At 41.0% G+C, this 18388-nt stretch overlaps 1 protein-coding gene across 2 annotated transcripts in view; it reads left to right on the top strand.

The window, feature by feature from the left end:
• The window catches only part of LOC309714747 (neural-cadherin), a 335326-nt gene that overhangs the window by 196392 nt on the left and 120546 nt on the right, over nt 1-18388 (top strand). For both annotated transcript variants that reach the window (XM_082547420.1, XM_082547421.1), the window contains exon 26: nt 10988-11265. In XM_082547420.1, the coding sequence (XP_082403546.1) occupies nt 10988-11265 (278 nt within the window). The remainder of the gene's footprint in view (nt 1-10987; nt 11266-18388) is intronic.

The following is an 18388-nucleotide window of genomic DNA, read 5'->3' as shown; positions in this document are numbered from 1 at the left end:
GTTCAAAAACACACATAATTTTCTGTACTTTTGTATGTTTCCACCTTGCTGGCGGTTTAACTGGAGAGACTTTACACAAAATGTATTTAAAGCATCACCGAAGTCGGCACACTTGTCTCCTGCTTTGGAAAAACAAATTTGACCTGATTTCTATGCTCAAAGCCTTTTTGAGAGAAAAACATATAGTTTATTTTCTATGCCTCTATAACTATACCTGACTGTGGTTTTCCCTCCCCTGACCCATCAAATGCCAGAGTGTGGCTGTGTTGTGTACAGCTGTGTCATTTGACACCTGTAGCACACACTGTGCCCCTGAGACAGAAGGACCTGTCACGGTACAGCAGCTGCCAATCCAGGAAGCAAAATGATAACATTGCTGCTTGATGGCCACGTAGGTGCTGAGAGAAAGCACAGTGTATTCTGACTTGGTGATGCTCATCAGGCTACCTATCGAAACTGCTAGTTGTTGTCTGTAAACAATAAGCTGTCATAAATGGGGGAAACCTGTCTCACCTGCTTCCACAGCAGTGTAGGCGGTGCTGACATGCAGCAGTAATATTCACCAAATACTGCTTTCTGCTGTGATCTCTATTGCTTGAAAACAACTCCACTTTGCAGCCCTGACAGGCCAATTGACCTACAAAAAAAAAGCCCCAGTGCAGCAGTTGTCTGTATTTCCCACATACAGTTTAAGTGAAATAAGCTGCTTTCTGTGGGTTATGATTTTCTGCCTACAGCTGGTTCCAATCATAAATTCCTCATAACCATTATTAACCCACTGATAGTCTGTACATAGGTAATATTCATTTTTATAATCCTGATTTTTATGCTGATGATATCTTTGTATATGTGTTGACTCCACCACAAAACTGTACTCCCCCAAATGAAAGCTGCTTTTCAGGGCAGCACACCTCCAGTTGAGTCCATAATATTTGGGCTTTTTTTTTTTTCATTTTGCACATTTTAAATGAACCCTTTTAAAGACTAAGAGCCACAATGTTCACAATCCTATCTATATTGGACAACATTACAAAAATAGTAAACTGTGAAAAAATTATTATGCTTGCTTATTTTAGAGACAGAAAGATAAAGAAATGAATCTTTATGCTTGCACTGCCTTTAAATGACTGAATACTGTCCAATATGGTGCATTTTGATTAATTACTATCACCCCAACCTGTTAAATGAAAAAGACGAATGGTCTTAATTGGCAGCAGTATATCTGTGTTTTTATTTATTAGAACACAGATGCTCACTAATCAGTTCAGATATTCAACTTTCTTAGTTGAGGTCAGAGGCAATTATCCAATAAAGGGAGAGTTTGGACTCTCATCAAGACTGATAACTGGGGAATACTGGTTTCTGCTATACACCTAAATATTGTGAAAGCTGAAAATATTTCTCCCTATTTAAGTTAAGGTGGGTTTTGTGTGGAGCGGAAATAACAGTTTTAAGTAAATGAATTTTCTTGAGTCTGCGTTGATGTAATTTGTTCAGGTCTCTCTAGCAAAAGAAATCTCGATTTTTGGCACAAATAAACTTAACCAAGTAACAAGTAAAAACAGATGCTCATTTGTACTGACAACTTCATTTATTTACTCTGCAGCACATTAGTGGTTGTGCATGACAAGAAAACAGGCTGGCACAGCCAAGTGAGCATCAAAAGTGTCTGAGAAATTGATGGATTTAGGTCATTTTCATCTACATCATGTCTCATCAAAGTGAAAGTGAACCTCGTAGGGAAAGACACCAGCCTTGACATCCAAACTCTTCAACTTAATTTCTTTTGCACAACACGTCTGTAAAGGATGTTTTTGACTGGCAGTTTTTGTAAGTGCAGGATTATAAAATTGATGCCCTTTTTATTTATCATACATTAGCCTGGAAATAAATATGTGACAAGGCTGATGATACAAATGGTGTGGCAGCATCTGTTGGGCATTAGTTAGACATATGATTTAAAATGCTGAGTGAAGTTAACATTTGGTTCCTCCCATGAGTGACCTGTTGGTTATACGTTTTTACCCACTAAAGCACCATTAAAAAATGTAATCTGGTTCCACCCAGTTGCTGTAGCTCAACAACACACGTTCCCTTTCAAAACTATGAATCAATACATGCATATTGTTTATAAGCAACAACTTAGGCTGCTGTTGTTCATGAAAGCTTTGCTGCTTTTAATAATTTATAGTTTAGTCCAATCACTCCCTGACAGATATAAGCAGCAGTGATTCATAAAGCAGTGCTATAATTAGCAGTCCAATATTAAATGCATTTGAACAGATTCTGCAGTTCACATGCTCAGAAAGCTTGTGTTATTCAACACACTAGTAAGTGACAGAGTGGTGACTCGAACAGAGTAGCTGTACTGAGTGATGCTTTAAAAAGGTGTCTGGTACGTTTTGTTTTGATGACATAATAATTAAAAAATGATTTCAATAGCAGAGATGAAATATTTGAACCAACCTTCATCTCCACAACCATCCAATCCAACAACATTCTCAGGGCTATGTGGATGACACATAGTCCTGTCTTACTTCATAAAAATCAGACATGAAGCTGTTTGTTACCTTTTTTTATTTGGTATTGTCATTTGGTATCTGAGTCTAAGGTTCTCCCTAGAACTTAAAAGGTTTCCAGTGGAGTTTTCACAAAGAAATGAGTTATTAGATTGTTATATCCTTGACAGGTTTTCTTCTTCTTCGTTGTCATATTTTTGCAAGGTATTGAGCTTACGGTGTATTCTTCCCTGAAAAGATTGTTGAGGGTAGTTGGTGCTATGTAATCCATCCATTCTTAACTGCTTATCCAATTCAGGGTCGCTGGGGGACCAGAGGCTGTCACAGCTGTCAAAGGGTGAGAGGTGGGCTACAGTCTATCAGAGGGCTAACACAGGAAGACGGACAATCATTCAAGCTCACGTTCACACCCACAGCCGATTCAGAATCACCCATTAAATTAACATGCATGTCTTTGGACTGTGGGAAGAAGCCTGAAAAACAAAAAGCAGAGAATATTAAGTAATATTTGGCCTTATCACTAGGCTCCATTACAAGGTTCATGAGGTGATTAGCAGTTTTACTTAGCTCCTGATTGTCTGATTGACAGTGGCATGCTGAGATTTCACTCAGTCTGTTCATGTCAAAATTTGCCTTTAATAGTTTAAGAAAACAGTTCATATATTTTTTGAAACCTTAAGGAAATCAAGATTGAAAGCAAAAAGCCCATGATACTGTTGTGCAAGTGCCAGCACTGAGTCTGACATGGACCTGATTCGAGAACAAATTTTTAGGCTGGAATCAGCTGGTAATACAACACAAGTGTTTGGTCGAACCGTTCTCGTGTATCCAAATGAACCAGATCTGCTGTAAACAACGTAGAGTTTAATTTAACCACTCTGTGCGCAGCAGGTGTGAAAACACCTCGGGGTGTGATCACATCTTGCGTGTTTCTCAAAAGGGCGTTCAGTGTTTGCACTTTTCTCCAGCAGATTGCTTTTCAACTGTGTTTTTAACTTGGTCACATTCAGCATTAAGTGTACTGATCACATGGACTGTGAAGAAGTTACAGCTAAATACTGGAGTTAACCTTTCTATAGGCATTTGATTTCTATATAGTGGCTTCCTGAAACATCATATATCTTTGTCTCAGTAAAGAGGGCAACACTTGCTAATTGCGAGAAGCTATTATTTAGTTACATGTTTCTATTAAACTCACTAATGTCATAAATGTGGTTGTGTGGTTGCCATCTTTCCTTCATGATCATTTTTAATTTAACCTTTATTTATAAAAGTAGTCCCATACCACATCCACATCATTGTGGAGGTATTTTGGCTCACTCTTGTTTAGCAGCTTCACTTTACTGCTTGCTTAGTGTTGCATGGTCGGAGCTCGGGGTGAATTCATTGGAACGTCCACTCCTGGAAAGACTTCTGTTTTTATAAAAGTGGTCACACTTATTCACAATTACCTATTAAGCTACGTTTGATTAGGCTGATACCTGTCCACATATAGAAGAGGGGAAAGGTGTATTTAATTTCTCACACACCACATCGAGTCCTGTGAAAACCTTTTATTGTGCCTTTAAATGCTGGGATGTTGCAAAGCATTATGCTAAATCTCCACTGTTTGTGTGAATCAGAAAGAAATGCTGTTGTTTTGTTCTAAAATGCTTTGCCCGTAAGCGTATTTTTGTCTTTGTTTGTTTCACTGTGATCTGTAAATTGTAAAGCACGCGTGATTGAAGTAGACTGACTGAATGTGGAAAAGCCGCTGAGCCATCATCTCAGGTTGTTCGTCATCTGCTTTGTGAACGGGCGGTGAGCTTCGTGATTACACTTGTGCTTATTTACATGAAAAGGAAATGAAAAGGGAATGTAGTGTTTTTAATGGTCAGGCTGTATGTTTCTAGAATGAGGTTTATGTCCTTACTTTAAACTATCTCGTTAATTTAAATAGAAAAAATGATACAAAAATGTTGTTAGTGGTTCATTTAGAACAGATGTTGCTTTCCTGAGCTCAAGGTCATCTTGTCCTCTTGTTTGACATTTCTATAAACATGATTTCATGAGAGAGAGAGTTCAGTCCTGAATGTTATTGCATTCCATTTTATTTTGCTTATACTCAACCCTATCTTAGCCTTTTGAACCAAATAAACATGCATAATTATGTTGCATTTGGCCTCCCGTACTAATGTACTGAACAGCATGTCAGTGTGTTGGATATACACATGTACATTTTAAACAGTTCAGCACTAGGACTTGACTTGCTGCATCAGCCTTCCCAGTTTGTAACACCGGGGATGAGTATATTTATCCAAACAATCCACTTCTGGTTTAAAACCCTTTTTTGTGTGATGCCATTTATGGTGTCCAAAGTTTTACCTCAGCCTTGTGTAAGAATTCAAATCATTTCTGGTATGTGGGACACGGGAAGGTGAGACCTGATTTTGACCGTTGTACTGGATTATTTCTGGGCCAACCAGGAAAAGAAAATATATTATACTTCATGGTCCATGAGTATGGAAAATCCATTTAAATCCAGCTTAATTTGACTCTAACAGAAATACACAGTGTGTAGTATGCTTGTAATTCAGTACTCTGGCTATTGCACAAAAGAGAGGAAGAGGGGGGAAACAACAAAAAGAGAAAAGGAATCAGAGCTGTACTTTGTTGTGTACAGTTATATTTCTGTATTTAATCGTATATTGTACTTCTAAATTACATTTATAGAAAGGAAAGGTTGTATTAAAAAAATGCATTCCACCACTGCAGAAAAGGAGTTGGTAAAAAACAAACATTTTACTATATCACACTAATGCCCCCTGGTCGCTGGCTTCAGTCAGACCTCATTTCACGTTTCAGAAGTCTGAATGGAAGTAGGGGACCTGTGTGTGTGCATGTGTGTGTTTGAGAGAGCCTGAACCATAGACGTTGAATTGTATGCATTTCACAGCACAGAGAGCTGAACTGGTGTCCTCGGAGGGAAAGATGAGCTAGTTTGGATTTGCATGTGCGTGTCTGTCAGGGAGAAAACCGTGAGAATCCAGCTGTGGTCCCGGTGGTCAGCTCAGGTCATTCGCCACACTCAGCCCTCAGCCACGTTCTTTTCAGTTAACCTCTTGTTGTTTCACGTGACTATCAAAGGATGGAAAGATTTGCAAGTGTACTAATAAGTTTCCAGGATGAGGAAAGCAGAGAGGGAGAGAAAGATGTGTAAGTGGTGAGGTAGCCGGGGCTTTCAGGTGTGATTTGTGAGGAGAGCGCGGAGCTTTTCATCTGAATTCAGCCAGGTTCTCCGGAGAAGACATTGATCAGAATGAGATGTGAAGCGTGGCGAGAGAGGATGAACGAGAGTCGGAGAGATTGGGGAGGGTGGGGGAGATTGTGAGGGGGTGGAGCTGGATGAGAAAGAAAGAGGGAAAGGAGGGGGGGTGTAGAAGATGAAGCAGTTCTTATTATTAATGTTCTCAATTCTCCTGTAATGCCTCAGAAGTAGGAGGGTTTTTAAAAAAAAAGTCTTTATACCCTCTCTATTTCTGCTTGCTCTACCTCCATAATGGAAGTTATCCGTCAGTGTTTTCAATCCATCACGCTCTACTTGACTGCTAATGATACTACACTGGTTTTTGACTTTTTTTAAAAAATCATCGGTATGGTGCTCAGATACCAAGGTTCATGTTGTCATTATAGTAATGTGGCCCCGAGGGCAGGGGAGAGGACTGAGGGAACTTCTTAATGCAGTGGAACAATAGTCCAAGGAACAATAGATCCCTTTGGTCCTTTATTCCTTGCTATACACACTGTTCTGCCTTTGAAATTCAGTGCATGTCTCAATGGAGACCAGATACAAAAGATGGAGCACGCTCATGTCTGTGCAGCCATTTAGGCTCCTGGGGATGCAAACTCCAATGGAGAGTACAGTAGTGCTCTTTTAAAATAAATGTCTTTCAAAGTAAAATGATTTAGAAAAGAATGACAGATCGGCGCACGCTGCAACTGCAGAGAAGTTTAAAAAGTTGTGCATTATGTATAAATAAGAAATATTGGATGAGAGAGAGGGAAACATCAAATCTCCTTTTGTGAGTATTTTGAAATGCCTTGTTGGTGTGCCAGAGTAACAAGAAATACTAGAATGAGCAAAGCCCTCCATCTGGTGCCGTTGAATAGGACGAGACCAATGTAGTGATTTCCTGCACACATGGCTGTGTAAGACGCTAGCAGACAAAAATTATTATAAAGTTATTTTCAGCTCACCCACTGCTTTAAGAACCAACTGACAGCCAGCATGACTCTGACTCCACCGCAAAGCACCTTATCCCCAGATATCTTACTCCTCCTCATACTCCCTGTGTCTGGCATTCCCCTCTCCATTGTACCCCTTTCTCTCCTTTCCCTGCGGCATAGTCTGCCTCTCACAATTTGATTTATGTGCTCAGTGTGTCGCAAACACTTTTGCTAAACTGAATACATACAAACATACAGTCTCTGTCTCGCACCTCCATTTATACCGCTCTCCACCAAGTTCAAACCATGTCATCTTAACCGTTTGTAAAAATGTTTGAACATCTAAGCTGTAGAAACCAGCACATGTAGTTCTCTTATGCAGGTCACGTTTCAGTCTACTGCAAAGGATGATGTTTGCCCTCCAGTTCCAGCAAATATTCAAGACAATTAGAACTTTTTAGCAGCTACACTCAAAAACGTTCGCCCCTGCTGGATTCCATTACGATGTCACAATGGTACACAGTACACAGCAGATGCCGTTTTGTTCAATCCGAGTTGCATGCTGTGTTTCAGATATATTTTTTTGAGATCAAAGGCACAGCTTGAAACATAAAATTTTGTAAAGCTTAAATTGTTTTCACTTATTACTCTAACAGAAACCTTGGAGAGGACCAAAAGCATCCTCATTACTGTACTAACTACATTCATTTCAGTGGAGGAATATGTCAGTTATTGTTTATCTTGTCAAGATATGATGACTGATATGGTACACCATTGTACACATTCTGCTATTTTTGTAAATGTTGAGCATACAGAGCCAACAGCTCTTCCACCAGTGTCCAGAAGTTGCATACGTATGTCTTGTTTAATTAAATATAGGGGTGGCTGTAGCTCAGGTGGCAGAGCAGGTCAGCCACTAATCAGAAGGTCGGTGGTTCGATCCCAGGCTGCATCCTGCCTGCATGCCAAATATCCTTGGGCAAGATACTAACCCCGTGTTTGCCTACCGGTGGTGGTCAGAGGTGGCGCCTGTGTCTGGCAGCCTCGCCTCTGTCAGTGCGCCCCAGGGCAGCTGTGGCTACAATGTAGCTTGCTATCGCCAGTGTGTGAATGTGTGTGTGAATGGGTGGATGACTGAATGTAGTGTAAAGCGCTTTGGGGTCCTATGGACTAGAAAAGCGCTATACAAATGCAGGCCATTTAAATATACATAACAACTTGAGTCTCGAGTCACTCGAAAGTTTTCCTTTAAAGCCAGGCTGCTATTTTTATTTAGCCTTAACAAGGTGCTGCACATCGCTCAACATAAACATACAAATGGATATTGTACACTTAAAATTTGAGAGTGTGCCTGGAGGAAAACAACACTGGAACCATTGATAAGTTCAGCTTTAATATATTTGCTACATGCCAACAGGTTCATTAAAAACATTTCCTCATGTTGATTAAAAAACCTGCATAATGTTTCCTGCAAACCAAATGAGCTTTTGCAAATTTTGTATATAGAAATTAAATTTCTTATATGATTTCCTGGCAGATAGATAGGGTTGCCAAACCATGTTTGGCTAATAGTCTGTCATGATACAGTGCACAGTGACACAGACCAAGGGCACAGGAAATGGGATTCATGGGATATGTGTGTGATCATCTATAGGCCCCTTTTATTGAGCTCTCATGCAGCCAACCTCCTTTCAAATTAATTTGCTGTAAGAATGCATATACCTTCAGCAGCATTAGATGAGAGAAACCAATGAAGAGAAGCATTTGTGTCTGAGTTGCTATGAAGTACAAAAATTAATGACACAGGTAGTTTAAATGAAAGAAGCGAGTTTTGAATGGGAGGACATTACTGCTAATGACGTCAGATGTTATGAGACATCAGTCAGAAGTATAACTGATCCATAAAACAAAATCCTTATCAAAGTTACAGTCCCTGCAGCACCGCCTGGTTAATCAGTGCGATCGATTCACACTGACTAAAGTCCAGCCTGCCTGGAATATTGAGCATAAAGCGACCCGCGTTCATATTCAGTACCATCTACCCCCAGTATGTCTGTATGTGTGTGCTCGCCCCTCTTCATGAGCACACAAATGTGTGCACAAACTCAGTTGACCTTTGTCAGCTTTACCAGTGAAAGTCGACTCATCCAAAAGCATACAAACAACATACAGTTTCCATTTAATTTTCTTTCACATCACTTTATCAAATTGCTCAACCTGGAGAGTCATAGTTTCCCCTCTGCTTCATCACCGTTTAGCCCACTTTTCCAGGAGCCAGCGCAGAAAAATAACTCAATTACTTGAACAGCCTTCGGTAATCCGAACACATTCACACACTGAGTTTGCTCTTATCAACATTGTTCCCAACTGGTTGTGCATCCAGTCAGACATCAGATGTCCAACTTACATCTACATGAAAATGAAAAAAACAACTTGATCAGAAAATTATATATAACTACAATTATTTCACTGAAAAGATTCAATCAGGACTTTTTGGTCTAGACAGTAAACATAATACACATTGAAATACTTTAACGGGTACACAGGCTGCAGCATAATTCGATCGGTTATGGCAAAAGAGTCCAAACACTTTAACATTAAAGCTGGTTTGGAATCAGTTCATTTTCTCTTGCAAGTCGAGGGATTTGCAGCCAGCGTGGCATAACAGATAAGCTTAATTTTACTCATCTGTTTCCAAGGAAATCAGTTTTTACATTCTTGATGTTTTTTATTTAAATTGGCACACAGCTCCACAAATACATCTAGCTGTCAATCAAAGTAGATTATCAGGTAATCAGGGTGCAGCTGAATGTATGAGACCCCTTCACTCATCTGGTGTTACACAGATTTTGCTTCCCGATTTGGGCTGACATCTAACGACTAAACTTGGGTTACATTTACCCGTGTAATTACTTTAATTACTTCTCACCTACATAATAGTAAGTTGTACTGAGAGCTAAAGTTTGTCAAACTAACTTTAAACTTTACTTCAAATTATAAATAGCTCACTTTATACAAAAGTTAGGCCAACATTATCCCACACACACACTCAAAGGATTTAGTCAAACCTGACCTCAGCCACATGTTATTCTTGAGTGTGGCTGATGTGATCGTGGCTGCAGCTGCTTCATTGTGAAAGCTGTCAACACTGTCAGTACTTACCATACAATTTAAGCGCTTGGATGGGTGTGCAGAAAGTGCAAGCATATTCTCAGAAAAGTAGGCATATTCTGTGAGGAACTATTAAAGAGACCAAGTGGTGTTTCAGTATGTAGCTGTTAATGTTTTTGTTTTACATCGTAGATGGCAAAGTGCAGAGGTCTGGGTTCATTACCAGACAAAGGTCCATGTTACTCGTCTTTGTCCATTGATTCAGCCCAGTCGGCACTGTTTATGTGCGGGAAGTGGGTGAGGTTTTGTTGCCTCTCTAAAGCATCTCCTACCAGTTCATGTCTGTGCAAAGGGAAATGCACCCTGTTGTGCTATTTACAGACTCAGAAGTAGATGTCCAAAAAAAATCCATACCATTACGATGCCTGCTGTGCTTGGAGAGATAAAAGTTCGACTAAAATTTTACCCTGTGCTTTTAAAGAAGGACTCATCCAGGCTGGAGAAACTGATCAGGAGGGCTAGCTCTGTGGTCGGCATGAAGCTGGACACTCTGGTGACAGTGGCAGAGAAAAGGACATTAAAGAAACTGATGGACATTATGGACAATGCCAGGCATCCTCTGCACACGGCCATAAACAATCTGAAGAGTCTGTTCAGTGACAGGTTGCTTCTCCCCAAGACAAGAACTAACAGACTTAAAAACTCCTTTGTCCCACACGCCATCAGACTGTTTAACTCCTCTCTGGAGGGGAGAGGGAGGGGAAACAGGAGGACAAAGGAGGGGGGAACAACTAAGCTGTAGTGCCTCTTCACCTCACTGTACAATACCTTGTGCAATACTTTTGTAAATAGTCAACAGTGCAATAGACTCAATACTTGAAATGTGCAATTCACTTGTATTTTTATTTTTATTCCTATTTATTCTATTTATCCCCTTCGTATATTTTATTTATATTGTCTCTGTATTTATATATATGTGTGTGTGTATAACTCTGTAACTTCTGTCGGTGCTGTGCTTTTTTGGAAATCGAATTTCCCAGAGGAACCCACCCGAGGGATTAATAAAGTTCTATCTTATCTTATCTTATCTTATCTTTACCGTGACATGACAGTCTGCCTGATAAGTGCTCTCTTTTTCTCTTTCCATCCAGCTCCAGTCTTTCCTGCAGGTCAGCGTGTTCCAGGTCCGGGTGGATGAGTGTCCCAGCTCCGAGTGTGGCGGGACAGGTGGCTGCTCCAACACTTTGAACGTGCGGGACACGCCCACAGTGGTGGATTGTGGGACTATGAGTCTTGTGTCTGTGACAGTTGAATCCACAGCGGTGTGCTCCTGCCCAGGCAGAGAACAGTCCCATCAGCCTTGTGCCACATATCCCAGAAACCCCTGCTACAACGGTGGAGTGTGCGTGGACACTCAGCATGGCTACAGGTGAGTTGTTTTCCTCTGCTTTGTTTTTAATCTTCTTTTCCTACCTCATCCCAGCTGTCCTCATATGGGATCATTACACTGCTGGGATTTCAATCTGCAGTGTTGTATAGTCTGTAGTTTACAATATTAAGTACACTGAGATTACTGATCATGTTGAAAATTAACTTCAAAATGCAACAAATTGTTCAACCTTCACAGTTTCATTATGACACTCACAAAATCTTGTTGCTGAGTGTCCTAATGTAGCAGCATACGAACTTTAGCAGGTTGTTTTTAGTTGTTTAGAAATATGTTCAGGTTAGTAATAAATTCCCTTTAATTTCACTCATTTGCAGAATTTTGCAGAAGTAAACATGATAAATTATTACATTCATGCAGTACTTGTAAAAATCGAAATGGGCTGCACAGTGTGCACATCATTACTGACCTTATACTAGTGCAATTTTTCTCCTATCACTACATTTGTGCCTAAATATAAAGTGTAATTAGATGAAAAGCTTTTCTGACTGTGCCCTCATCCATGTCACTTAATGACCTTTATTTCTCATCAATCTCAAATTTTCGTTTAGGAAGGTGGCAAAGTGAGATGTTCACTGTCATTTGGAATAACTGGAGATGTGATTTGGAAATGAAAAAAAAACATTGTGTTTTTAAAGATTATTTTGCTGTAGAGGAGCATTTTGTTTGTTTTTATGCATGTGTATTTTCATGATATTTTTCATATTTTGCGACCAAAAGGGTTTATTGTTATTAATTTTACCGTTCATTTTCTCCTCCAGCTCACGTCCTTATATTTGTGCAGATTTTCACCGCTCTGTTGAAATGGAAATATTGATATAAAAACTACAGAGATAATGTCTCACTGTCTTTACAACATTTCAGAGGGGTAACAGAAAATGACTGACAGTAACAGAAAAATATTAATAATAAAAATAAAATATTAGTTAAAATTAGCATAGCTTTAGGGGAGCTATCAGGACAAAGCCCAAAAGACGTTCTTTAAATTGTATCTTATGTCTTGTTGGGTTTTGCCAACTGCTGATACACTGTGACTAATCAAGTGCAAAGAGGTTCAGTTCTTGTTGGCGATTTTTTTTAATTGCATTGTGAAAGTTAATTATTCTTTGAAAGTTAACTTCTCAGGAAGGAAGGCCACTAACTGAACTAAATAATGATAAATCAATAAGATGCTTGCATAAAACTGCATAAAACAAAAAAAAACATGGCGATGGAGGATCAGAGTCATATATATTTGTCCAGTTGCTCTGCGGTATTCTATACATCCTCCTACTTAGGGCGATCGTGGCTCAAGAGTTGGCAGTTCGTCTTGCTCCTCCCCTTTGTGAGTGTGGACGCTTCATCTCTTTGCTCTTGAATGCTTTGCTTCTTATATTGATTTTTATTGATTTTTATGCTGATTTTTTCCCTTTTTTCCGTGTGAGCTTACCTGCGATAACTTCTGGACACTTGTAGATCATTAGGACTAGAGTGTTCTTAACAGAAACAGCAACATTTTATGGTTACCTTGTCCTCAGCACTCCGTGTGTCTGTGGCCTAGACACAGCTGAAGCCTGATTACAGCGTCTGGGCACCGAGCAGCCTCAATAGCCTGGAAAGGTGCTAACCGCTAGGCTAACTAGCAACAAGATGCCTTACCTCTCCACAGATGACTACCACAGCCTCCTGCAGAAGATTGCAGTACTGGAGACAAAAATTCATCGCTTAGAAGTAAACGTGGAGGTAAATGGACTGTGTGGAAATGAAACAACCTTGCCTTTGATTCAAAACAATGGCGATGAGCAAGCTAGTACACAGCTAAGGAGCACAGATAACATGACCAAGAAAGTAGACTCTGTGCATTATTATAAATCCTCAAGTGATAATCCCCCCTTAGACTGTCTTGGTGCAAAACCAAGACATAAATCATGTCTCCTGGAAGGGGGAGGACGTATCACAGGCAGGGCACAGCGAGCTGAAATCTCTGAAACCGACTGGCCTTCACTTCCTACGAGACAGAGAAGCTCTTCTACCCCTGTATACGGGAGGAAACAGGACTGGACAACCGTGAATAGGAAGGTTAACAACAAACCTCCAAAACAACTGAATGTGAAACTGCAGAACAGATTTGCTCCACTATCAAAGGACCCTGGATCTATATCGGACAACCATCCATCTAAAAGCAGCGAAATAAGGTCTGAAAATCTGTTGAAAAGTGAAAGGCCACAGGGAAAGCTAAAGGCTAGGCCTGAAACTCTGATTGTGGGTGACTCTGCCGTAAAGGATGTACAAAGGATGTGTGGTAAGAACACTAAAGTCCTCTGCTTTCCTAACGATATGGTCAACAACCTGAAGGAGAGAATTCTTCAAATTGCAGATGAATATCCAACTGTGACAAACATTGTTCTGCATACAGGGTCAAACGATGTGTCCAAACAACAGTCGGAGGTTCTGAAACGGGACTTTACTGGATTATTAAATACTGTAAACTCTCTGAATGCAGCTGTATTCATCAGTGGACCTGTACCGCCGGTCAGAGGAGGAGACGAGAGATTCAGCAGGTTGTTTACACTGAATAAATGGCTTATATCAGCATGTGCCGACCACTCAGTGCACTTTATCGACAACTTTAATATTTTTTGGGAACGCAGGCATCTGTTCAAAGCAAATGGATTTAATTTTAACAAGTCAGGGGTGAAACTGTTCACCTCCAACTTGTTTTATTCCATACGTCATCCATCTGTGCTTGGTGCCAAGGCTGAGATAAACGAGGAGTTATCTCATAAAGAGGAACAAACAGTACTCCAAGAACAGACAAAGCCCAGCAGAAACCTTGAGGAGGAGCTCCATTTGCCCCCACCCGGGAAGAGCCTCAGAAAGGAGAGACATCCATGGCATCTGAGGAAGAGCCTCAGAAAGGAGAGACATCTAAGGCAAGAAGAGGGGTCCCTATTTGCCTCCAACTCTCTCAACAACACCAACGACCAGGACAAGGGACCACGACCTTCCCCAGTCCCCCAAACCCCTGACAGGCCATCACCCTCCTCCCCCTCCCTTTCTCCCTCCTCCCCACACCTGAAATTCACTGAGGAGATGATGGAGCGGGTCAATGCTGGGCTCAGATCTACCCCCCGTCCCAATCCCTTTTTGTCCCCCATAAACCCCCCACCAGAGCGGCCAAAGGTTCGCCATCGAGCCCCACCCTCAACAGAGCAATCGAAGTCACATTGCCCAGCCTCGCCCCCCTTAGTTCCTCTTCATGCCCTGTCTCCGCAGTCTGATGCGTGATGTGTGAAGGGTCCGGGCTGTGAGGATTATGGCAGTGATGACTTTTCCCAGGAGAAGCTGGGACCCTGTTTACTAGAAGGTTTTACAATTTCTGTACTTTTAGGTGACAGGAGACATGTGGCCTGGTCAAAACACAGAGAGCTGCACTCTAAAAGATCTTTAAACATAGTAAACATACCTTGTGTGCCACAGACTGCTCCCAAACACGAGGGGACAAGTAATACCTCTAAAACACTTAAGTTGGCTTTATTAAACATTAGATCTTTAGCTGGGAAAACATTTTTAATTAATGATTTAATCACTGAGCACAGCCTTGATTTTATGTTTTTAACTGAAACTTGGTTGGACCAAAGTAACAGTGGAGCTGTTCTCATCGAGACGACCCCTCCTAACTACAGTTTTATCAGTGAGGTCAGGGCGAGCAGGAGAGGAGGAGGGGTTGCTGTCTTATTTAATGAATCATTTCAATGTAAGCAGCTATCTCCTGGAAGTTTTCAGTCTTTTGAATATGTGGCTTTACAGCTGAAGGCCCCATCCAAAGTTGTGTTTCTTAATGTTTACAGGCCTCCCAAATACTGCACAGACTTTTTTAATGACCTCAGTGAACTGCTGTCTGTGATCTGTGTTGCTTTTGACTGTGTAATTATTGCTGGGGATTTTAACATTCATGTGGACAACCCTCAGGACAAAGGGACTAAAGACCTGAGTAACACTCTGGGCAACTTTGGGCTGACTCAGCATGTAACAGAGGCCACACATAATAGAGGACACACTCTTGACCTACTGATCTCCAAAGGCCTGAGCATTTCAAAGGTTACTGTGTCTGATGTGGGCCTGTCTGATCATTACTGTGTTTTCTTTGAAAGTAAAATCTCAGCCCACACAAATATATCAACAACAGTGATCACAAAACGGTGTATAACTGAACACAGTAGTGCAATTTTTAACCAGGTCTTCCCATTAACACCTGACCTGTCCAGAGGGTCAGTCAATGAGCTCGTCAATAGCTTCAATGCTAACATGTTAAATGTAATGGACACTATTGCTCCCATTAAGGTGAAGGTTATCTCTGGAAGGAAAAAGTCTCCATGGAGAAACTCCACACTGGTGAAAAATGAAAAAAGAGAGTGTAGGAAAGCTGAGCGCAGATGGAGAAAAACAAACCTCCAGGTTCATTATGACATTTATAAAGAGAAACTTCACAATTATAATTTACAACTGAGGAGTGCAAGGAGGTCCTACTTCTCTGACATCATCACTAAAAACAGCCATAATGCTCGGGTCTTATTTTCTACAGTTGACAGGCTAACAAACCCTCCTGTGCCAGTGGCAGCTGAACTTCATTCGACCATGGCCTGCAATGACTTTGCCAAATTCTTCACTGAAAAAATCCAAAAAATTAGACAAGCAATTGGTACATCAACAGCAGATCCAGGATATGTACTGTGTCCACCAAAAAACTGTTTAAACACCATGAAACAGTTTCAACCTATTAACAGCAAAGACCTGGAGGACATCTTAGGTCAACTGAACTCCTCCTCCTGCTGTTTAGATGTCCTGCCAACAAGTTTTTTCAAAAAGGTCTCAAAGACTTTAGAGTCAGACCTGTTACAGATCGTCAACTTTTCTTTATTATCAGGTGTGTTTCCAGAATCACTAAAAACTGCTGTAATCAAACCTATACTGAAAAAGGACAATCTTGACAAGACACAAATGAACAACTACAGGCCGATCTCAAATCTCCCGTTTTTAAGTAAGATCATTGAAAAAGCAGTTTCTCAACAGCTCAGTTACTTCTTAAAACAGAATAATTGCTACGATGCCTTCCAGTCAGGTTTTAGACAGAACCACAGCACTGAAACCGCTCTGACCAAAGTGTTTAATGACATATGTCTGAATACAGACAGTGGAAAAATGTCAGTCCTAGTTTTACTGGATCTCAGTGCAGCATTTGATACGGTTAACCACAACATATTACTCAAACGACTGGAGAACTGGACAGGTCTTTCAGGAACTGTACTAAACTGGTTCAAAACATACGTAGAAAACAGGAAATACTTTGTATCAATAGGTAACTTCACATCTGAGCAGACAAGTATCACATGTGGAGTTCCCCAAGGTTCCATCTTGGGACCCCTTCTGTTTAACATCTACATGCTCCCACTGGCACAGATTATAAACAACAACAAAATAAACTATCACAGCTATGCAGATGACACACAAATATATATCACAATGTCACCAGGAGACCGAGGCCCTGTACAGGCTCTTGGTAAATGCATTGAGGAAATCAATGACTGGTTGTGCCACAATTTTCTCCAGCTAAACAAAAACAAAACTGAGGTAATAGTCTTTGGCGCCAAAGAAAAACGATTACAGGTCACCAGAGAACTTCAATCTATACATCTAAAAACCACAAACCAGGCGAGAAATTTGGGTGTAGTGATGGATGCAGACCTAAACTTAGAAAAACACATTAAGACAATAACAAAGTCAGCTTACTATCACCTCAAGAATATTTCAAGGATAAAAGATCTGATGTCTCAACAGGACCTGGAAAAACTAGTCCATGCATTCATCTTTAGTAGGCTTGATTACTGTAACAGCATCTTTACAGGTCTACCTAAAAAATCAGTCAGACAACTACAGCTCATTCAGAACTCTGCTGCTCGAGTCCTCACTAAGACCAAAAAAGTGGACCACATCAGTCCAGCTCTGAGGTCCTTACACTGGCTGCCTGTCCGTCAGAGGATAGACTTTAAAGTTCTGATGCTGGCCTATAAAGCTCTGAATGGTTTAGGACCAAAATACATCAATGACCTCCTGACCCAGTATGAACCATCCAGATCCCTCAGGTCATCTGGATCCGGTCTTTTATCAGTTCCCAGAGTCAGAACCAGACACGGAGAAGCTGCATTCAGCTTTTATGCTCCTTATATCTGGAACAAACTCCCAGAAAGCCTCAGATCAGCTGAAACACTCAGTTTATTTAAATCCAGGTTGAAGACTCACCTGTTCTCAGCTGCATTTGAATAAAGCACCAAATCCACACTTTAAGCTTAAATTTCAAAACTTACATTTAACTACTGATTTTATCTACTGTTCTGATTTTATCTGTTTTGATTTTATATACTGTTGTTTGTTTGTTTGTTTGTTAATTAGTTAGTTAGTTTATTTGCTTGTTTTAATCAATTTTAAATCATGCTTTTTATTTGTTCTTGTTTCTAATGTCTCTGTAAAGCACTTTGAATCACCTTGTTGTTGAATTGTGCTATACAAATAAACTTGCCTTGCCTTGCCTTGCCTTGTAATCAGAAGGTTGCCGGTTCGAGCCCCGGCTCGGACAGTTTCGGTCATTGTGTCCTTGGGCAAGACACTTCACCTGCCACCTACTGGTGATGGTCAGAGGGGCCGATGGCGCGACATGGCAGCCTCGCCTCTGTCAGTCTGCCCCAGGGCAGCTGTGGCTACAACTGTAGCTGCCTCCACCAGTGTGTGAGAGTGAATGAATAGTGGAATTGTAAAAGCGCTTTGAGGGTTTCAAAAAGCGCTATATAAATGCAATCCATATAAGGGGCGATCGTGGCTCAAGAGTTGGGAGTTCGCCTTGTAATCGGAAGGTTGCTGGTTCGAGCCCCGGCTTGGACAGTCTCGGTCGTTGTGTCCTTGGGCAAGACACTTCACCCGTTGCCTACTGGTGGTGGTCAGAGGGCCCGGTGGCGCCAGTGTCCGGCAGCCTCGCCTCTGTCAGTGCGCCCCAGGGTGGCTGTGGCTACATTGTAGCTTGCCATCACCAGTGTGTGAATGTGTGTGTGAATGGGTGGATGACAGGTTGTGT

Source organism: Aulonocara stuartgranti, assembly GCF_965226115.1.
Source record: "Aulonocara stuartgranti genome assembly, chromosome: 1".
NCBI lineage: Eukaryota > Metazoa > Chordata > Actinopteri > Cichliformes > Cichlidae > Aulonocara > Aulonocara stuartgranti.
The sequence above is the reverse complement of the archived record's forward strand: the minus strand, read 5'-3'. Positions and strand labels throughout refer to the sequence as shown.